Source organism: Panthera pardus, unplaced genomic scaffold (genome assembly GCF_024362965.1).
Source record: "Panthera pardus isolate Hobbes unplaced genomic scaffold, ASM2436296v1 HiC_scaffold_22, whole genome shotgun sequence".
NCBI lineage: Eukaryota > Metazoa > Chordata > Mammalia > Carnivora > Felidae > Panthera > Panthera pardus.
The window spans coordinates 23,234,538-23,257,955 of NW_026526788.1; the positions used below are offsets into that span (position 1 = coordinate 23,234,538).

Below are 23,418 nucleotides of genomic sequence, written 5' to 3' on the forward strand. Positions count from 1 at the left end.
AGCAGGTTCTGTGCTGACAGCAGCGAACCCAATATAGGGCTCGAACTCACGACCGCGAGATGATGACCTGAGCCTAAGTCAGAGGCTCAACTGACAGGGCCACTCAAGTGCCCCTAAAATGATATTAGTAAAGGTAATAGTAAACTGTATGGTTATGGTTTCATATGTGACCTTTTATTTACTTCTTACGATGATAATGCTATGAGGTAGAATGTAATGTCATCTCCATTTTCCAGAAGGGCAAACTGAGAGGTTAGGTGACTTGTGGAGGTTTCTAAATTCCTTCATCAGGTAAGTTCCCAGAATGGGAACTTGAGGTGTCTTGATTCCAAAACACAGATGGCAAAAACGGCATGGCATCCTGCTGACAAGTGGAGGAACTGTATTAGAAACTAACTAGTAACACAGGCAGTCTTAGAAAAAGGGTGTAGAATTCATTGAGGCATCCCCCAGTGAAGTAAAAGTCCATCTTTCAAGGCCCTGTTCAAAAGCTACCTCCTCCATGATGTCTTCCACTGTGTAGAGGAGAAAGGGACCTAGAGCTCATGCACCTGTGTAAGTGCCCACCAGGCCAGGCAGGTAAGATGAGGTGGAATGAGCCAGGTCTGGGAGAAAATATCGTGCTTGAGGGAAGCAGGGAGCACGTGGCTCCTTTGAATCGTGCCTCTCTCATCCTGCCGATCACTGCTGGGCAGGAATGTCATTTCATATTGCCAGATCTCTCCATTTTTCAAGAGAAGTGTCAGAAATCCAGATTTTCATGTAAGTTTAGTTGGCGGTTTGGTCCAACTTTCAAAAACACTGTGGGCCAAACAAAACATGTCTTCAGTCTAGACGTGTCCCCCGTTTCCCAGACTGCCACCTTGCACTCTCTAGAGCAAAGCTTTGGATTGTTACAGTTTTTAAACTTTTCTTGTATTTGGTCCATTTTCTGTAAATAAAGCAAAAGGAACCTACTGGTCCTAAAGGGGCAGCAAAGGAAAGACGAGGGGACAGCCAGTAGACCAAGTCCTCACCAATCTCTCTAGCCAGAGTTCCAGGGTCTGGAGGGACGGAAGGACTGGTTGTGCCAGGACACCAGGGCTCTGTGTTGGCGCCCATAGTAAGTCCTAAGGGTGCAGGCACTGGCTGTGAAAAGAAGTGTGTGTGACTGGGAGCATGGCCACCAGTAGCCATGCTGAAAGTACCCCAGAGAAGGGAAGCTTGTGAGCAGGCCCTTGAAAATAACGAAGGCTTTCACAGAAAGAGATTTTTGAGGAGCGAGGGGGACAGAAGGGGACATCCTTGGCAGAAAAAGCTGTAGGCAGGTAGGAAGGGAGGACATAACAATATCAGATATGGTCTGAGCTGGGCAAGAGGGCAGGGGTTTAGTGGAAAATAAGGTAGACTGAGGCCAGACTTCAGGGGGTCTAGCAGGTCAGACTTGACTGGAATCTGAAGGCAGTTCTGATTAATAATTTCACATGTGCATTTGATTTTTCTGGTTAGAATATAAACTCATAGTCTGGAAGGGTGAGAGAACCAAATGTGAATACTTACTTTGCCAGTTAGGCGCTGGGTGTCATCCGCTTAGTTAATCTCTCTGGGTCTCTGTTTCTTTATCTGTAAAATGGGTTCAACTTGCTGGACTGTGAATCTCAAATGAAATTTATGTGGGCACAGAGCACCAAACCATGGCCTGGCTTCTCCTAGGCCTTTTGCAGATGCTAGCTATCGACCCCACCCTTGCTGGCCAAGGGCCAAATCCTAACATTATTGTCTCAGTGAAGACTGTCATGGTGCTAGATTGTTAATAGCTTATTAATAGGTAACTTATTGGTTGAGCCGTTGGATGACTAACTATTGTATGAAAATGATAATTGAAAAAACTGTCAATTTGCATAGAGTTAAACTTCCTGGATTCCCATCTATCCTGAGACTTTTCTGTTTTGGTGCAGAGTTTTTGATCCATGTTTGAGGTTTCCAGTCAGATCTCCATTCTGTTCTGTACCATTTAGGTCTTAAAGGACCTTGAGGGGGCATCTATTCCATCAGCCACAACAAAATAGGATGAGGTGGGAGAGTGATGGTGTCAAGAGACAAAATCTGCGTTCTAGATGTTCCATACTGGTACGCCAACGGAAGTTCAAACCTGCTGCTTCTCAGGTTCCTCCCCCTCCACAATGCCACCTCCAGAAGACTAGTGTTGATCTACTGAATGTGCACAACTTTGAATTTATTTTAAGTACTCTCACTTTCCCTTCATTAAAAAAACAAAAAGCCTCTCCTATTTCCCATTCTTAACCACCTCCCTCCCAATTTAAAAATGTGTTTCACCTCCTAGATGCCTCCTCTCCCTCCTCCTCCTGTGGTGGTGGTGATAGCAAGTGTATTCTCACACACATCTTTAAAATGTGCAAGGCAAGGTTCTGTTAAAAAGCAAAAACACATCAGCAAAAGGATGCGAAGGGAAGGGAAGGGGGTCCCAGCCAAAATGGCTGGGGGATCTCAGACGAAGGATCTTCAAAATAGAGACTGCCTGCTGGGCCATTAAATCCTTTTGCTTTGGGTTAATCCCACAGTGTATATCAGATTACTAGAATTCAGATGGAAACCCTGATGTAGTACTCCGTCTCCTCACCAAATTATTCCAAAATCGAGTGTACATGGGTTATAAATACAGAAAATAATTGAATTCTGTGTGTCTTAAGTGAAATAATCTGTTCCATTCTGTTTCTTGTGAATATTCTCCATAATAGTCTAATTGTGTTTTGTGCTCCTGGGAGCTGAATGTGTGTTCAGCAACAATGCATTGGGTTGTAAAATACGCATCCCCAACTATCTGGGCAGGCAAAAAAGATTGAGTAAAAAGGCTGAAGATGTGTTTCCTAATGCAAATTGTATGAGTCACATAAATGGTAGTGTCTTTTAAAATTATCAACAGGCTCTGGGTTTTTGTCTTTACAGTTATAGGTCCTGTTTCTCACTCCACATTTTTGATGTTATAGATCAGTAATTCAATAGACAGCCAAGCAGGTGTTCAAATCATTCCTGACCCCCCGAATTCCTTAAATGACCCCTCTAAGCAGCAGAGCGAAAACATTCTCAGCATGTCAGAATATTGAGATTCTCAGTTGCCTTAATATTTTTTTGGCCTTAATTTTTTTCTGCCCTTTTTGTTTGTTTGTTTGTTTCTCTTTTTAAGCAAAGAGAAGCCACATCTTGGCCATGAGGATTGGAGGATTGTACGTCTACAGGACCTGCAGATTGTGCTTATAGGTGACAGAATTCTAACTGGTCAGCTGTGTCAAGGGCCTTTAAAAGATGAATCTAGAAAAGGTGGGAGAAGGAAAAGAGAGACAAGGCTTGGGCTTCTCTGGTAGCTAAGGATGTAATACAATACTGCTCTTGAAAAACAGTTCTATTTTTAAACAGAGGCCTTTTGACTGCAAATTTTTATTCGATTCAATTCACCCAGTATTTATTATTATACCCACAGTTCTGTGGGGGTGCTAACAAGACGAGTAATATCGGCCCTTCTCCCTCTACTTGCTTAGAGGAGATAAAACAAAGTTAGCAACTTACTTAGTAAGATTATCTTTTGCTTTGCCCCTTCCATCCAGAAAGGTATGCTCATATTGTTAAGTAGTTTTCTTAGAAATTTCTGTGGGTACCCCCCAAAAAGAAAAGATCTCTCGTATGGGCAGTTGTGTCAAGATTTAGGCAGTTGCATGAAGCCTTTTACTACTTCTTGGCAGAAATTAGTTTAATTTTCAGGCATAGTGAAAATTGGTATTTAAGCAGTTTGTTTCACTGACTGTATTTCATGATCACACAAAAATGCGTGAATGTATCCCATATTAAAGATTAGTGTGCCAGTTATCCATTGTTGTATAATAAGTTACCCCAAATTTTGTGTCTTCGAACATCATTTATTATATTTATTATTTAGCATTTCTGTAGATCAGGAGTCTGGGCGAGGCTCAGTTGGGTGCCTCTGGCTGGGGGTGGGGGGCGGAGGGAGAGGGTGGGCTAGGGGGGTGGTTCTCAAAGCTGTTGCAGATCCCGCCTGGGCTATACTCATCTCAGAGCTCACTGAGGTAAGACCTACTTCTGAGCTCACTCACTTGCATGTTGAGGCCTCAGGGCCTTGAGGGCTGTTGGCCTGAGGGCCTCATTCCTTGCTGGCAGTTGGCTGGGCCCCCCTCAGGTTCTTGCTGTGCCACATGGGCTTCTCCATGGACCAGTTCCCAACATGGCAGCTGACTTTCCTCTCAGTGGGCAAGTGGAACAGAGGCCACAGTCCTTTTGTAACCTAATCACAGAAATGATATGCATCACCTTTGCCTAATTCTGTTTGTCAGCTGATGTGCAGCCCACACTCTTGGGAAGAGGATTACTTGAGGGCATAAATCTGGGAGGTGGGCATCATTGGGAGCCAGATTAGCCATCAACAATGGAACCAGTCATTTTAGCATGAGGCTAGTCAATGAGGGTTGAAGGATATTCTTCTTACCCTGTCTAGCTCTTATTACGTATTCTCCCCGGGTGGCTCCTTCCAAACACCTCCTCGCTCTTCTGGGCATTTAATTATAGAAGGCATACATGGTAGACAGCAGATTGCTTTAATCTTTTAAAGATTTGTTAGTCTTAGAGCATGTCAACAAGCCATATTGGGTCTTTCTTAAACCTAACATCTTGATCAGTGAATTTGGAGAATTTTGCTGGAAAGGGCATTGTGTCTGGTGTGATGATAAGTCTGCAGAGGGAAGGGGAAGGAGGCCCCTATAGCTGGTATAATTAAACAGGCTCCTTACTGCCTAAGAAAATAGGTATGTTTTATGCACAGTGGTTGAGGAGGGGCATTAAATTAGGTTGGTATATGTCCATGTAAACACCCAAATGAGAGGGATTGTTGTCCCAGTTTGTGTCTCTAACATGTGTCTACAGGAGATGAACATGTTCTAGCTACCCTTCAACCCTGTGCATATGTCAGAGACTTGCATCTTGTAAATTCTGTGGAAATCAGCTATTTCATGGGAAAACTTTCATGGAGGATGCAACTTTGTTTTCAACACAGTGTTCAAAACATACAAATGTAGGGGCTCCTGGGTGACTCAGTCTGTTAAGCATCAAACTCTTGATCTCAGCTCAGGTCTTGATCTCAAGGTCCTGAGCTCAAGCCCCGTGTTGGGCTCTGCACTGGGTGTGAAGCCTACTTAAAAAAAACAAAAACAAAAAACAAAAATAAAAACAAAAAAACAGGGACACCTGCGTGGCTCAGTCAGTTGAGCATCAGACTCTTGATTTCTGCTCAAGTCATGATCATACGGTGCATGAGATTGAGCCCTACATTGGGCTCTGCACTGACAGCACAGAGCCTGCTTGGGATTCTCTCTCTCTCTCTCTCTCTCTCTCTCTCTGCCCTTTCCCCCACTCTCTGTCTCTGAAAATAAGTAAACATTTTTTAAAAACAAGAAAACCCATACATATGTAGGCATTAAAGTTTTGAGGAAAAGGTGGCATAAAGAAAATTTTGGTCAATTTTTAACAATGGAAATTGATTTATAATGCAGCTTCCATGCTAAACCTACTGGAAACTTGGAGAAAAGGAATCTGGATTCAAATTTAGAAGCATGCAACTGTGTTTGTGTGTGTGTGTGTGTGTGTGTGTGTGTGTGTGTGTGTGTTTAACCTTTAGTTTGACATTTCACCATGTTCCCCCCAGTGCCTGTGTGTCCTCTGTTTTTTCTGCATGCAATGTCCTGGTTCTTCTCCCTCCTCCTCTCACCTCCTAACCTTGCTAGCTCCTTCTATTCCTTAGGGTCTCAGCAGAGAGAACTCCCCAACCACTCAATTTGAAATCATCCCCGGTTCCACACCTTGTCTTTCATTATTGCCTCTTCTAGGTTTTTTCCTTCCTATTTTGTTTATTATCTAGCTCTTCTGCCCCACCCCTCTCTCTCTCTCACACACACACGTGTGCGCGCACACACACACACACACACACACCCCATACACACCATACACTACACACCATACTTAATCACTGTAGGCTCCAGGAAAGTAGGGTTTTCTCTGTGTTATTTCTGACTATAACCCCAATGCCTGACACATAGTTGGTGCTCATTAAATATTTGTTGAATGAATGAAAATGAATGAAATAACTTATGACAGTTTCTCAAGTAAATCACGTTTAGCTGAGGGCTATTGTTTACTGTCTACCCACCCCCAAAACTGGCATCCATGAGTCAGGGGCTTCTTCCCCAGCTGTTCTAGTACCCAGCACAGCTCAGCGTAGATGTGCAGAACACTGACAATGGAAGAATGCATGGATTCTGTGGCAAAGGACTAAAAAGGGAAGAGCCTTCACTTCTTAGGCGAGAACAGGAGGCCCTGGGCACTGTGGGTTTCTGAAGGGCAGCACCAGTGTCTTCTTCCTCCTCATCTTTCCGTGGCTGGTACTCAGCCCAGTGCTTGGCACAGAGCAGAGTCAACACAGGTTAATTGGATCAGATTGAGTTGAGTTAGGGAAAAGCTCTAACAAAATTTCTCCTGACCATAACCCAGTGTGCTCAGCTTGTGAATACTCCCATGAAGGCGGCAAGGATGGTTCCTTCTGTATTCCCTTCTGCAACTGTTTTGTCAGAATGCTCAAAGCATTCATTCATTCATTCATTCATTCATTCATTTATTCATGCATTCATTCACTTCCTCATTGCACTCAGGAGTGTGCTGGGTACCAGAAGTCATGGAAGACTATGCAGGTTTCAGAAAGCTTACCTTGAAGAAAACTCGGGCTTCATTCTCCGGTTTATACAACCTGCCTGAGGTGGCAAAGTAGTTGGAATCAGGCTGTTATAGTTGCTTGGCTCTGTCCTCTGTGCCGGCCTCCACACCACCGGCTTTGAACAGGAGGAGAAAGGTCACCCACTGTGGTTGCAAATTGGCTCTTGCATTAATCCTGGCTTATTCAAAAACACTCAATATTTTTCCAAACTGAGTTTAGAGCTTTTGATTGAAGCCTGAATCATTTACCACGGCAGAGCATATCACCAGTATAGGAAAAACTAGAACTTAAAAATACAAAGCCCCTTTAAGTAATCCAATATAGGATAATTACATTATTAAATAAAGCTGTGGGTCTCAAATTATTCCACTGCCATTGGACATGTAAGGATAATAATGTGAACTGTGCTAAGTGAACAGAGCAAAAAAAATGTTTAACATGAGGGAACATGTCTAAATCATATGTTTATGTTTAAATAGAGGCTACACAAAACAGGAAGATTTACTTGGTTTCTACATTAAAGCGTTCTAAATAGGCATAAGGCTCTTGGTGCTTCTCTGTGAAGACTGCTCTTCTCATTAATGACAGCAGTATATCAAGACTCAATGCCAGATCACCAAAACCCTGAAGAATTCAGACAGCTTCCACCGTGGTTTGCATATACCAACAGGGGCAAAGGGTTTTTTCTCTTCCTCCTATCAGGGTCTTTCTGAAGTATAGGCTCTGTTGAACTGTGTACCTGGGCAGGAGACAATGTGCCTGTAAAACTAGGTGGAAAAAGATCAGGAGATGTCAAAGGAATGGTCTGGAGTCATTTGGCATATTAGATCACCTGTGTTGGGTGGTAGTTGGGTTTGGGTTTATTGCTATTAGTTTTGCTTTTATAGAATGTTCTTCTAGGTAACTTACCTGAACTTTAACACTGGAATTGGGCTCATTTATCTCCTTTTGCTTGTGTTTTAATGGCCAGAGCTAAGAACATGAGTGCCAAGCTAGTTTTTATTATGGCAACCTGAAAGTAGTTAAAAAAATAGACTGTGGAGTAAACACCCTATCTATTTGGCCAAAGGAAAGGTGGCAGGCTCAACCCCTGACTTCACACATCTTCAGTGGATATCAGATACTTGCTTGTTTAGAGATGAAATATCTAGGACACTGGGATGCATCTTCTTGCTTTTCGTGTAAATGGTTTTTAATCTTAGGGAGGAAAAAAAAAAGCACATATGTGGTAAATCCAAAAGGAAAGAAGTGAAACTGAGAATTAATGAGATGATGTTTCTGGTGCTTTCTTTAGAGATGGGCTTCTGGTCAGGGAGCAGGCTGCAGCCTAACAAGTTTTAGATTAGTGTGTATTAAAAATGTATTTAGGAACATAAAATATTTAGGATTTTTGAATTACTTGTTTGATACGCAAATGCCTTTGGCTATACCATGAAGGATGGTCGCATTACATCTGACAAATCACACCTCAGAGCAGTCTTCTGTTTGCTTACTCCCTCTAATTGTGCCAGGATGGCTTTCCAAAGTTCACTGAGCCACAAGCTTCACCCAAATGTCTGGTGGGAAGGAGGGGGAGGTTGGAAGAGAAGGGGCTGGCTTGGGAAATTGGAACCCAATACACTAATGAGCCTCCATGGCAAATCCATTTCATCATGTTCAGGGAGTCAAACGAAACCTTAGCACATACTTGAGAAGATATCTTCATCACTCAGACAACAGAAAATTCTTTGCATTTTTAAATAGCACATGAATGGCAATTTCTGCCATCTTACTTTGGGGACAAGAACACAATACAAATCAAAAATTAAAATCCCTTTTGTTGCAAAATGACTTTAAATCCCACCCCCTTGACCTCCCAGGACACTGTTAGGGGTGAGTGCCCTTGTCCCAGGTGGGAGTAGCATGGATGGAGTATTACTACTGAAAGGGCTATGGGGACCAATTTGCCAGGGAGACAAGGGTGCTGCCAAATCTGGTTTCTGGTTCCACATCAGTTTTCTCATCTCTAAAATGGGCCTGGGAACACCTACCTCAGATAGTCTTTGCAGAGATTAGAAGAGAGTATGTCTGCTAAATTCATGGATTAGTGTCTGGACAAAGTAAAGCATTTTAGAGTGTTCTATTCCTCAAGGACTGAGGAGAATGACTTAGAATCCCAGACACTAGTAACTGCTTTTTACCCTAACTACCCCTTGGAGGTAGCCAGCCGTAGCCACAGGGGTATCATTGTTCCCAAAGAATTAAGAGGAGTGAGGAATACACAGGTGACATCTTAATACTGCTCGCTCTCACGCCCTCATTTTCAGTCACAGTGACACGATGTAATAATAGTAATAGCCATTATTTCTTGAATGCCTACTCTGTGTTGACCATTGTACTGTGATAACTTCAACATCCTTATGACCCAGTGAGGGGAGGGTTTTTTTTTTTAATCTTATTTTCCCCCACTTTTTAGGTTGTTTTTGTTTTTGTTTTTGTTTTTAATGTAATCTGTATAACCAACATGGGACTCGAATTCGTGACTCTGAGATCAAGGGTCACATGCTCCACTGACTGAGCCAACCAGGAGCCCCGCCCAGTTTTTCAGATGAGACCTTGGCAAGATGATGTCATGTCTCAAGCTTAATGTGGACATTCAACCTAGTACAGCTGCGTTTGAATCTGGGTCAGCCAGACTCAGAAGGCTGTGCTTTCTAAGTATCCCTTAGTTTCTCCCAACATGGAACATCCAGAGATGGTTTCCATTAAAATCCGTATTTTTTGTCTGCTTTAGGCACAGCACAGTCCTTGGTTCCTTGGGAAGTACAAGAGAAGTAGAAATTAAGCAAAGGTACCTGCCACTAAAAAGTTTCTGCGATGCAGGCATTGACTGTAGAGAATAGAATTCCATGATTCAGCATCAAATACTGGTGCCTAATAAAGATTTAACATTATGTCAGAGGTAATAAGAACAGTAATTCCCAGTTCAGGGACCAACTGAGTGTTGATATCATTTTATTTTGTCTACTCAGGACATTAAAAAACAACTGCTACCATCTATTGTCATCCTCATTTCTGAGGAAAAATGGATATTCTAACACCAGATGAAAGGAGGAGGGATATAGTATTAAGTGGAAAGAGTGTGCAGGGGCCCCTCTAGATCACCACTGCTTCCTTTTCTCTGCTGTCTGCCCTGTGTCTTTTCCTGGTGTGACTCCAGTAATAGGGCTCCTGGGCCCTGTGGCTTCCACTGGGGTTCGGCCTTAGAGGTTCCCTGCCAGGACAGGGACAGGCGTGGGGGGGAGACATGTATTTACTCCCTGTTCTTATCCTGTGAGCTTCCTCCAGGCTGTAGGTGTCCTTCTAACAAGAGTCACTGCCACCAGGAGAAGGATCTGCTCTGATTTTGGTAATCATTCACTCCCACTTTGACCCTTTGGCCGAGACATGATGATAATTGACCTGCCCTAAGCCCAAGTTCCTGTACGATCTCTCTCAAGTTTCCTTTACATCCCACCAACACCTTTGTCATTAGTCCCTTCCTAAAATCTTCCTTGGATCATCATTACACAAGTATTCTATCTATTTCCCACTGGGACCCTAACTGGTACAGAGATAGTCCTTGAAATCTAGCAAATTGAGCTTCATGAAACGCTGGCTGCATGGTCTTCATTTTTCTCATTTCATGGCTGGCCAGTGAAAACTTCATCTTGTCGACCCACAGTACCATTCTGTCCTGCCTGACTTTCTCGGACCTCTGACTGGCAACCACATGCCTGTAGAGTGAAACCTTTTTACTCACCCTGTAGGTGTCCTGTTCATGGAGCACATTAATGCCTAACTGGGAGAGTGATCGGCCAGACGAGTAGGTGCCTAGAATGACAGTTATCTGAGTGGGGCTTGAAAGCATGAGAGTGGCCAACCCAGCCAGGCCCAGTGGTGGCACCTTCTGCCCCTTGCACACCATGGGCACACAGGCCTAGCACAATGGTTAGGGCACAAGCTGATGTGCTTGCACTGGTCTTTCTAAATGTTAACATTTAACAGTTTTTCTTCATTTTTAGCTTCTATCTAGTTGAAAATATCCCACTCTTGGGGAACCAGTTGGACTATTATTTTGGTTTCACGATTTATTTAGCTAACATCACCTGTTGGTATGCTTGCATTCCCGTTTATCGCATTTCAATTGCTACAATGAATATTTTAAAAATCTAGGATGTTTGGGGAAGATTGAGTTGAATATGCTGTGCTTTCTTGTTCTCATTCCATCCTCCCCCTGCCAACCCCTCTATATTACACTTATGTGTTCATAATCCTTTAAGCTTTATTAACATAGCTGAATATTGTTCTCCTAAGCAGTGATTGGTTATTGGTTACTTCATGGTGTTATAGGGAAGGTTGCATTCATTTTCTCTCTTCTGAGGAATGATATATTCATAAAGATAGAGGTTTCTCTGTGTGTGAGAGAGACGTAGAATTAGATAAGTGGCTTAGATAAGTTGGGAGTTCAAATCTCTCTCATGTCACAGCCTACAGGTAAATGGTTCAGGGCTAGTGTGGTGGTTGTGCTCCATGAGGTGGTCCAGAGACCCAACTCTGGGCAACTCCTTTCTGTCTTTTTCCCCTGAGAGATTTGTCCTCATGTGTATGGTCCAAAGGCATATCTGTTTCCCTTTAAGGGCATGACTTGGAAGTTGCACACACCACTAATACTCATTTTTTTTTTTTTTTTTTGGTCAGAACTTGGTCATATGGCTGCACCTGGCTATAAGGGAAGCAGGAAAATGATGTGTTTATTCTGTGCCCAGCAATTTAGCAGTTCATTACAAAAGAATGAAGGAGGAATAGATATTGGGGGAAAGCTAGCCACAGTTGGGGGATGTTAAATTTCCCTTGAGTCAGCTAAGACCTTTTCTTACAATAAGTCAAATGGGCTGTGGAGTTCCACTGAGCTTGAGCTCATTCTGAGACATCTAAATTGACAACATGGGGCTGGAATCTAGATGAATTTTTGGAACCAAACTGGAAAGTAGTCATAGGCTTAAAGGTAAATATTGGAATTCCCATGGAGAATATGCAGAGAAAGATCTAGACCCAGACTGCATCTAAGGATATATGTTTCCTACATTTTCCCAGTAGGGAGATGGAAAAAGGAAGAAGAAAAATTGAACAAAGCAAAGAAATGTATAGGTGGTAGGTGCTGGGTAGGTGTTCTTCCTGGATCCACTGAGTTTTTGTACATCTCGTGAGCAGAGCCACTGACTGTTCTGGACTGTCCTTTCAAGGATGCTCATGTAATGAACAGCCTTGGAAGACAGAGCTAGTGTCTTTCTCCAGAACAGAGGGCAGGCATAATCACTGCCCAGTATTAAAGATTTGGGTTCCCTCCGCTCAGGGTCCTACTCCTATAATGCACCCTACTGCCTGTGCAGGTATCATCTAGCTCTCTTGGCATCTCATTTTGGGAATTAGGTATTGAAGAAGCAACACAAACATGATCCTTTCACTGCAGCTATTGCTGTAAGCAATAAACCATTCTTTGTCTCCGACCAGGAGTCTTGTGTCCTCTGCCAGCATCTATGGAACTGTGGCAGGACAATTTGTAAGATTGAAAGTAGAGTAAAATCTTAGACTCTTCACAGTTCTTAATAAGAGGATGAGTTTCATCAAAGGTAGGGTTGTTCATTATCAAATGCCACTAAGAGGTCAAAGAAACCAAAGAATAAGAAAAGGTCTTGGTTTCACGATACAACACAATGGTTCCCAAAGTTTTTGGACTCAAGACCTTTTGCACTCAAATTACTGAGGACGCCGAAGAGCTTTTGTTTATGTGGGTTATATCTATTGATATTTACTGCATTGTAAGTCAAAACTAGAAATAACTTAAAAATTCTTGGTAACTTACTGAAAACTAAAAATAAAATGACACCCATATGTAAAAAAAAACCCAAAAAACAACAACCCTGAATGTTAAGCTGAATCTCAAACTTTATTCAAGATTAAGTCAAAATGAATCATACTTCTATACAACTTTGGGGAGAAAACATAGAAGCTCTTTGTGACCCAGGATTAGGCAAAGAGTTCATAGGTGCAACAGCAAAGCCACGATTCAAATAAAACAGCTGATCGATTCGACTTAGCCAAAATTTAAAACTTTTGTTGAATACACTAAGAATGGAAAGACAGCTACAGAATGGGAGAAAATATTTTCAAAACACATATCAGACAAAAGACCTGTATTCAGTAGATACAAGAATTCTCAAAACTCAATGGTCAGAAAATAAACAGCCCAATTTGAGAAATGAGCCTGAAGACCTCAACCCACACTTCACCAAAAAGGATATACGGATGAAAAATTAACACCTGAAAAGATGTTCAACATCATTAGTCATTAGGGAAATGAAAATTTAAAACATGATGAGAAGCCACTGCACTTATATTATGATAGCAATAATAAGTTAATTAACAAACCCAGTATCAAGGGCTGGCAAGGATGAGAAGCAACTGGAAATCTCATCCATTGCTGGTGGGAATGCAAAATGGTAAAGCCACTCTGGAAAATGGTTTGTACAAAATTAGATATACACTTACCCAGCAGTTCCTCTCCCAAGTATTTATTCTAGAGAATTGAAAATGCATGTTCACACACACACACACACACACACACACACACACACACACACAAAACCATCTGGTTATAGCAGCTCTATTTGTAATTCACAAAGTTGAAAACAACCCAGTGTCCCTCAATGGGCGAATGGATGAATAATTTTGGGACACATCCATATCATGAGATACTACTCAGCAGTGAAAAGGAACAAGCTATTGATACATACAGCAACATGGATGGATCTCAGAGGAATTATCCTGAGTGAAAGAAGTAATCTCAAAAGATTTCAGATGGTATGATTCAATTTATATGACATTTGGAAAAGAGAAAAAAGATAGCGAGAAAGATCAGTGGTTGCCATGTGGTAAAAGTCATAGAACTATACATCAAAACAGGAAATTTTACTGTAAGCTAATTTAAAAAATAAGAACAGCAATATAAACCCATTATATATATTTGCCACATTTTTATGGAAATTAACCATATTTTCAAAAACAAAAAAAAAACAGTGGCATTGTTTTACATTTTTATAAGCTCTTTACTGTCTAGCTTAATGGAGACAGCTGGATTCTCATATCTGCTTCTGTATTTACTCTCTTGCCTTACCGTATGTCATATAGTCTCTGGAAAACCCCACTATACACTTGAAAGAGAATAAGACTGCAAAAAGCAAGTAATGTCTTAGTATTATAATGATCTTTGTTTTGATTCTATGGACTACCTGAAATAGTCTGGGGGATTACCCAGGGTTCCTGGACTACAGTTTGAAAACCACTGACACAATACACTGTCCCAAATTTCAGTAATTTTCATGCATCTTGACTTTTTTTTTTTTGGCTGTACCCACATGTCCTGTGTTTACTTAATGGTTTTGTTCAAATTGACCTATTTTTTAACTTAAATTTATTTAAAGAGGAAACATTCTAAATCTCCTGTAAATGGAAAACCAGTACCACTTTCCCATAAATGAAAAGTAACCACAAAAATAAATAAGCAATGAGTAACATATATATATATATGTGTGTGTGTGTGTATATATATATATATGTGTATATATATACGTATATATATGTATATGTATATATATATGTATATGTATATATATATGTATATGTAAAGTTTACCTGTGAGCCATCTAAACTCATCTCTGCAAGGACTCAGGACAGTGAAAATGGGAGTTAATACTGACGTACCACTCATTTATGTTAGCCCATTTAATCCTCAAAATTACCATAAGAGGTAAATAGTATTATTATCCTTTTTTTCTACATACATACAAAATCTTGAAGCACGGGGAGGTTAAAGAAGTTTCTCAGTGTTCCATGGTGAATAAATTGCAGACCTGGGATTTAAACCCAGGCCGAAGGCTCCTGAGTCCAAGATGAATACTCTGTGGGCAGATAGGAAACCTGGGTTTTTGTCGAAGTTCTATTGGAAGTTGGTATGAGGATATGTCATAAAATGAAGGAGGTGGAATAAATCAGGGTGTGCAAGTTTAAATGTTGATTGGCTGTCCGGGCGGCCAGGCAGGTAAGGCAACAGGGAGTGACGGGGTCACTGGTCAACTCGAGATCTCGAATCTTATCTAAAGAAAGCAACCACTTCCAACTGTTTGGGGGAACGTTTTTGTTTGTTTGTTTTGGCAGAGATATCATTTTATTTTACTATTTCATTTCATTTTATGAAAAGATGGACGTCTGGATACCTTGTGCAAAGTTTTCCGATGTGCAGAGGCCGGCAATACACAGGCAGGCTAATTCATGACTAGATCCTTTCCTCTGACATAGAGGATTCTGTGATTCAAAAAGCTGTTTTTTATACAGTCGTAGACACAAAATCCAAATTACAGAAACAAGCCGTTTAAAACAATGATGAAAGGGGATATGGGCTCCGATAGCGTCTCAACACAGCCTACATAAATATTGATCGGGAACTGGGTTAATTGAAAAGCCAAGGTACATTAATAGAATAACAAAGTGTATTTCTTTGTGTTTCTTTTGTGTTGTATTAGAGTAAATCAGCAATATTTATCCAGTGCTAATTCTCGGTTTGCAAAGAGCTAATGTAATCATGAGATGAGCTTATTGAAATTCTTTTCTTAGACATAGAGGCTTGCCCGAGAACGGCGTGTATTAAGAACTTTAGTCAAAGCTTGCTCAGAATAGTAAATACGAACATGTGATTTATGCCATTGTGTGTACAAAGCAATGTTTCCTGAGACATTTTCTATATATATGTTAGCTGTTTTGTTTTTTGGGCTGGTCTGCTGCTTCCCCCTCCTCCGCTTATCAGATTTCCTTCTAAATCCTGGCATTTGACAATGTTGCAGGGCCAGTTTCTCTGTGAATCCACAGTAAAACATACTGGTGGTTTCACAATTAATCCAAACTTGGGTTTATGGCTTATGTGTGTTTATGTGAATTCCTGCATTTGTTTTTATATATGTGTGTATATTCATAAAGTCTGTTTCTGAGAGAGAGAAAAGGAGGGAGAATAAAATCTATAGACTGAATCTTGAAAGATGGGTTTATTCATCAATGACATCATAAGGATTGTATTTTCTCTTGGTTAATAAACTGTTTGTTTGGCGGGCGTTGTAAGCCAGCCAGCGCTAGTCATGCCATTTCTTGGAAAAGATCTGAAGCAACTGGTAATTGACATGATAATCATTTGATCATAGCGCTATTTGAAAATAACACTCATCTCCAAACTTGTCTCTTCTAAGGAACCATATTTGGTAACATTGTTGCCAAATTCCATCTTTGCCAATGTTGAGTCTTCTATACCATGATACTTAATTATTTTCAGTATATTCTAAACTTGATTTCTGGTGTGCCCTGTCCAGAAGCTGTTCCCATATGCTTTGAAACAATATCCAGCCTGAATTTTCATTCTGACATTTAATAATCACCATGTAATAGCTATAAAATGCGTGACAACTACAGATCTTTTATTTCAAGAGGATGGTGTAGTGAATCTGAGTGAAATCATCTATTGAAATGGTACTTTGTAATATGCCCCATTGTTTATAAAGTACTGAATTTTTTTTTTCAGGAGCAAAGGATAAAAACAGTTTCCACTTTGGGTCCCATTCAGGGGAAGTTCATATTTAATCATGATAAGAGAAAGGACTCCATTACGAAAGTTTTACTTTTCATTTTTGATAGAGTATTTATTTTGCTGCTGCCTAACAAACTTTGTTCTCAGAAGCAGCTTGGAACTGGATGAGGAAAGGTGAAATTTTAGACCCTACCTTAAAACATTTTTAAAAATGAAATCCAGGGCTTCTCATTGTGTGAAGCTTATCTTAATAAACCCTTTTTTGTTTGCTTTGGAGTAACGTGTGCAGTACTCTGTGTGTGTGTGTGTGTGTGTGTGTGTGTGTGTGTGTGTGTGTCTGTGTGTGTGTGGAGGTGGGGGGCGGGAAGGAGGAAAGAGTCATGTTTAACAGCAAAATTAGCCAAAATCACTTGTGAATTCCTTTTGTTTAATAGCTTAGAGACATCTTCCTGTTGTTGTTTGTCAAAAATATTTCTAAGATTTTGTAAGCTTAGGGGTTTTCACAGCTAAGCTTTTCTTCAGAAATGTGAAGTAAAAGAAATGAAAGAAGTCAGTTCAAGTTGAAATGTCAAATGCTTCAAATAATTTAACTTAAAACCCAGTGAGATGATCTTCTTAAGCTTTTTCCAAGGAATCTTTGGGTAGGAGAGGCCTTCCTTTGCTCCATGGATGGATCTCTATTAAATATCTTGCTAGATTAATTCTGAGTCAGAAAAGTTGGTTGTTTCCTGGAAGCAATTAGGGATGCTTAAAATTCAAATTTATGATCCATAGGAGAAACTTAAGTTTCAACTACTTTTCTTAGATTCAAAGGCTTTCTCCTCACTCACCCTCTCTCTTCTTACCCCATATGTATTAAAAGAAAAAAAATCAGTTCATTTCTCAACTTACAAAGTTTTTAAGAAACATGAGAATGTGTAAGTTTCTTTCAGTGGGAAGCACATAACATTTATGAAGTATTTCTTTTGGGATTACATCACAGTTTTATTTAATTTTTAGGACAAAAGTTAAATTCAATATTTGTGTATAAGCCAAGGGAAAATGTACCATAAACATAGGAATTTGGGGGTGAGTCAGAGTTCCAAGAATCCCAGATTTACTTAGACCATTTATATAGAGACAGGCTAACCATTAGTCACCTAGTTCTCGCTTTTTACTTTTGCAATTAACTGCACCTAAAAATTAGCTTTCACCTGAGTGGTCAGATAGGCAGCATGGGCTTTGGCAGCTAGCATTAAAAATAGCTATCAGAATTACTGCTCTAATCATATAACAAATATATCTTATAAATTATTTTTCAACTAGACAGCTAGCAGTGAAAACCCATTGAAATGAAGCGAGCTATTAAAGATACTCTGTCACCAAAAAACACATTGTTTGCTCGTGTAGGGCTAAACTACTCAAACGGTATTTCAGATGGGCTTTGTTGAAAATTTATCATTTGCCTCTCAACCACCAATAATAGTTTTGTTCTCCCCTGACCACCTCTTGTAGGATGAAGTCATTGCTGTTTCCGAAAAGGTAATCGTGAAGCTTGAAGACCTGGTCAAGTGGGTACATTCCGATTTCTCCAAGTGGAGGTGTGGCCTCCAGGCTGGGTCGGTGAAAACCGAGGCCTTGGGAAGGAATGGACAGAAAGAAGCCCTGCTCAAGTACAGGCAGTCAACCCTCAACAGTGGGCTCAACTTCAAAGACGTTCTCAAGGAAAAGGCTGACCTTGGTAAATAGAATTTGTACTTCCAAATCTAACGTGTGGGCGGATACAGTAACCTACTTTTTTTTTTTTTTTTTCTGGTCATAGGCTTTTCTGGAAATCCTGCCATATATATAATTTTACATATAAAATTTCTTTAACCTCAAAGGGTCCTCGGAACACCTTATGGGCACGTAGTCCGGGTGTGTAAGGGGTGGGTGTTACCTGCCGGATCGCAGGGCCTTCTTGGCGTGGAGCCCTGTGCTAGAACCTGGGGGATAGCACACGTGACCTCAGGCAGCTTCCACGTGGTGTCAAGGCGTGAGACTTAACTAGGACACCTGAAATAGAACTAGTGAAGAGTTTAAATATTTGTTCTAAGTAGATAGTATGACATCTATTAATACCATGTTAGAATTTCATGTTTTCGTGTTGGGTGGAAAACGAAGTGAGGAAGAGAGGCGAGTGACTTCATGTGGAGAAGGAGAGCAGTGTCAATGCGGGGAAGCCACTGGTTGGCGATTCATGGCGTAGGTTTCCCTGGGCTTTTAGCATTCGGAGATCACCATGAACGTATTTTTTTCTTTCCTTCCCTCCCTTATTCCACTATGAGTTTAAAGGAGAACTTGAGATTTGGAGTAGTTATTCTAATTAGTGTTCGAATCCTGACTCTCCTGCTTATTAGCCGTGTTTTCTGGGCAATTTGTTTAACCTCCTAGCCTCCGTTTCCCTATGTGAAAAATATGAGAACTTTATAGGGTCACTGAGATGTAAGATACGAAGGGTTTCGCACCGTGATGACTGGTATATAGGAGGGGCTCCATAATTAATTCTATTGCTTTTTCTGAACAGTTTCTTCTCCAGTGCCTTTTTGTGCCCTTTTCTTGTGTTTTGTTTTGTTTTGTTTTGTTTTGTTTTTTTTCCCTCTTGTTTGTACGTCCCTCTGGCATTCAGTGACTTACTCTTCTAACATTGCTCAAGACCAAAGTTGTTGACCTCTGATTTAGACTCGTTATTTCCTCTTTAGGCAAAGAGGAACTTCACTTTTAACATATTAAGGCATCTTTTTCTTTCATTCTGGCACAATGCTGATTTTCATAGCCCTATTTTATGCCTTAATGTGACAACTTCCTGTTTTTTGTTTTTTTTTTAACCTAGGATTTAACTATTAGGGCAAACCTAGACGATTTATTTAATTGGCATAAAGAGACTATATAACAACAGTAACTGTCTTTCATGGGATTCTGATTTGTGATGAGCTGTACTGTGCTTTGGGACTCATATTAATATTTTCTTGCAGTTTGAGTCAATGACCAACAGTTTCCTGTCATCTTTTGGTAGATGTCAGGCGGTAATATTTTGGACATGGCGGCCTGTCATGTGTACATTTAGAGAAAATTATTTAATCTGGTGGTTTTATTTTAAAGCCAATAAATTGATTTCTTACTTAAACTTCCTATATATTCTGTTACACGTCCCAATTTTATGAACACACAAATGACCAGTCTTCTAACCTATGCTAATGCTGAATAATAATACATCTGTTGTATTCTTTTCCTAATGTATGATCTAAGTTGCATTGCTATTGTCTTATGTTTTCCTTAACATTAAAATGTTTCTTTTGTTCGTTTGATTTTTTTTTTTTTTTTTAGTTATGGAATATACTGTTACTAATAAAAAACTAAACAGGAAACCCACAGGGGACAAAAGGATGTGTAGATGGTTAAGCTTCTTGTTGCACATATAAACAAGAGTATTTATAGTGGAACTGCTTTCTGTTTAAAATTGATAGTTTATTAATGAATATGAAAAGAAACTCAATCTCTTAATTCTAACAAAAGATTTAGAGGGTTTGATCTTAGTGAATTCTAAAAAATGTCCATGACCTATTTTTTTAATAACTGATTTCAGAAGAAATTGATTTATGGTGAATATTCAAATTACTTAGAGTTTTTTTAACTCTAGCTGTTCATTAGACTCACCAGGGGAATTTTGAAAATAATACTGATTGCTAAGTCCAGCTTCCCCAAATTCTTCATTCAGTGAGATTGAGACAAGGCCAAGGAATGTGTACTGATAAAAGACTTTCTAGGTGATTCTAATTTTTTTTTTTTTTTTTTTTTTTTTTGGTCTCATTTGGGAACAGCACTACAATTAGTGCTGAAGAAGGGAAAATAATCAACAGGAGATTTGATTGGGAGGCTCTCCTCTGGTGAACAAGAAACACCATGTACTTTTCCTTTGTTTTTTAATGTAAAATACCCCTTTAAGGATAGAATTTGGGGCCTTGAAATTCTACTCAGTTGGTATGAACTGTGGGGAATTTGAGACAAATAGCTTTTGTAATTGGAATGCACACTGTGTTGTAATAATGTGGAAAGAGAAACAAAAACTTTCCTTAATGTAATGAGTTTCCATTATCTGCCTGATCTAAGGTTTACAAGTCTACATTGTTAGGATTTATATTGGGGAGATAGGGGGTGTCATTTGCTGTACGCATTCCTGTCCCAGCAACTTTCTCTTCAACCTCTTCCTTTCTCTGTCTGCAACATCAAAATATTTGTTGTCTGTACTTTTCTTTCTGCACAGTGGTTTTCTTATCTCTCTTTCTCTTGGCCACACTGAAACCACTTCCAATACCACATTGTTAATGGAAGTTCACACACTTATTAGGTTTTTCCTTCTGTAGAACACTTCCAACTCCTCATTGTTCTTACCAAAGAAAGAAGATGAACTCTGAGATTACTTAAGACCCCCCCCCCCTTTTTTTTTCTGGTGGAAGTAAGCAAAGAATGGAAAGATCTCACCTTTCTGTGGCTAAAATAAAACTCCAGTACGTTATTTTTTTAACTGAAGTATTTCATCACGTTAAAACATCAATAACAACATACTAATTAGGTTGACTCTTAAAGAAGGGATTCTACCATCTAAAAGCTAATTAAGGAACTCTTCTTGCTCAACGTTTAGGTAGAATAAGCTCCCTTTAATCCCAGTTTGTGTCACTTCCTGTCCCTCTCTGAATAGTAAAAAAAACAAGAATGTTCTCACAAATGTGTGTCTGCCAACAAATTAATACTCCACAAAGAGAAACTCTGCCCCAAATGGCAGCTTCCAATAACTGCTCTGATTCAAACCACAGCTCTTATTTTTTTTTTTATCCCCTTCCCCTTTAAGGACAATATTTGCGGATATCATGTTTGCTTTTTACAAAATCTCTGCAGTTTTCGTTTAAGATTCTAAATGGCTGGTGATAACATGACACATCTAGGTAGTGGGAAAGACAACAATCTTCAAAAACACTCCTGAGATGTGTTGCAGCGCCTTCGTCCCCTTCCCTCCTCTTTGTCCTTTTCAAAGAAAGAAAGTTCAGTATGAAACCAATTCAAATTATGACTTTACTCAGTGAGATGTTTTACCTTCTGTCAGTTTCATACTGAAGTTTATAGAAAAAGAAAAAAAAGAAGAAAGAACTGTGTTAAAATAGAAGGGTTAAGGAATGTATTATTCATAAGCATAACGAACACAGGAACCTGTTTTTCCAGAAGAATCGGGTTGATTAAATCATTCACTACACAAGCTTCTAGTTATTTATTTTTGTCTTTAGAATTACAGTACTTAGCTTTTGTAATAAAGTGGACTTGATACCCATATTTGGTATGGCAGTTGGAAGTAGTCAAATGAAGAATTATTTCATTTTACGAAATTTTTAGCAACTAAGGAATATAAACACTATCAGTTAAACATAGCAAACTTGCATTTTTTATTCCTTGGGCTATAGTTTGAAAAAAAATCAAATTATTTTATATAACACTGCTTCTTACAGAGTTCCTTTAAGTGAAGTATGAAAGCTGCAGAGTAAGCTTTATTGGCCTATAAATATGTCATTATAGTTGGACTACATTTATATGCTTTGGATTGTTGTTTAAGCCAAGAAAATATGTCTCTACAGGTTGACTTTTTATTGAAACCCTTTGAGGCATACAACAGAATGTATTTTAGGCCAAGGTTATTAAAACAGCATTTTTATTTTTTTGCAGCAGACTCATTGTCAATTATGCTGCCACAAACTGTCTGTGGATGGGCAGTTATAAATGGTTTCATCTCCAAATGTGTCTCTAGAAAAAGAAAGAAAAGAGAAGCATCTGAGCTGAAATTGAGAAGAGAGACCAAAGGATGTGGGTGTGGGTACAGCTGAATTTAATGATGGGGGTTCCCTCGGTTCAATTTCTGTTTCTAAAGGCCCATCAGATTGAGAAAGTGTGGCTTCCCCTGTCCCTTCTGGTCCTTGGATTTTACTGTACTCTGGGGAATAAACAGCATGGTGGTTGAAAGAGCAGTGGATAGGAGGTCAGGAGACTCTTGGCTCTACTTGTCCTGTAGATCTGTCACTCCCTGGAACAGTCAGCAGGTGTTTGTGCCTTCAGGTTCCTTGGATGTGAAATCAGTGTAATAGTGTGTACCTTGCTTTATCTCCCTGGATTTTTGAGAAGATCAACTGGGGAATAATTAGTGTCGATGGCAGCATTTGTGGTACTGAAGTCCTAGTATTTTCACCATGTTACTGTGAGAAGGAGGTTCTATATGATAGGGAGCTATGTAGTATGATATTAGTTTATTTGTCCCTTTTGAACTTCCTGAATCATGTGGTCTAGTGTTTAGGGCAGGATTTATTCTCATTACTGTCTGCCTCAATAGAAGACGGTTATTAAAATCCTTCTGGTCTTTGCTTTAATATATTATATATAATATATATTATATATATATTTATTTATATATTATATATAATGTGTATATATTGTGTATATATAATATGCACATATATTACATATTAAATATATTACATATTATATGTTAAATATATATTATGTGTATATGTATAAATGTATATAAATTATGTGTGTATATATAATGTATATATATTATATGTTGAATATATAATATATATTAAGTATATATATATTATAAATATATACTATGTATATACATTATGTATACAAGTACATATGTATATATGTACATATAAATTATGTGTATATTAAATATAAAATATATGTATGTATTTGTAAGTTTCTTTACATATAGATTTTTTTATGTTGTATAACTTTTTTCCTTTTGAAAATTTTGTCAAAATAAACTGGGCCGTTAAGTGCCCAGTAGTATAAATGACTTCTCTAGTACTTTTAGTTAGAAATTAACTATACTGCTTGGAAATCTTGGAAGCCTTGTGTTTCAAATGGTTATTTCAGATCACTTTTGAGTTTGATGTGTCAAGCTGCTTCCAAGGGGGTGGATTGGGTCATGATTCTT

General features: G+C 39.4%; 1 protein-coding gene across 1 annotated transcript in view; it reads left to right on the forward strand.

Annotated features, from left to right (window-relative positions):
* Positions 1-23,418, forward strand: part of ARID5B (AT-rich interaction domain 5B) — a 180,479-nt gene that overhangs the window by 13,829 nt on the left and 143,232 nt on the right. The window contains exon 3 of the mRNA XM_019444284.2: positions 17,913-18,138. Within this exon, the coding sequence (XP_019299829.1) occupies positions 17,913-18,138 (226 nt within the window). The remainder of the gene's footprint in view (positions 1-17,912; positions 18,139-23,418) is intronic.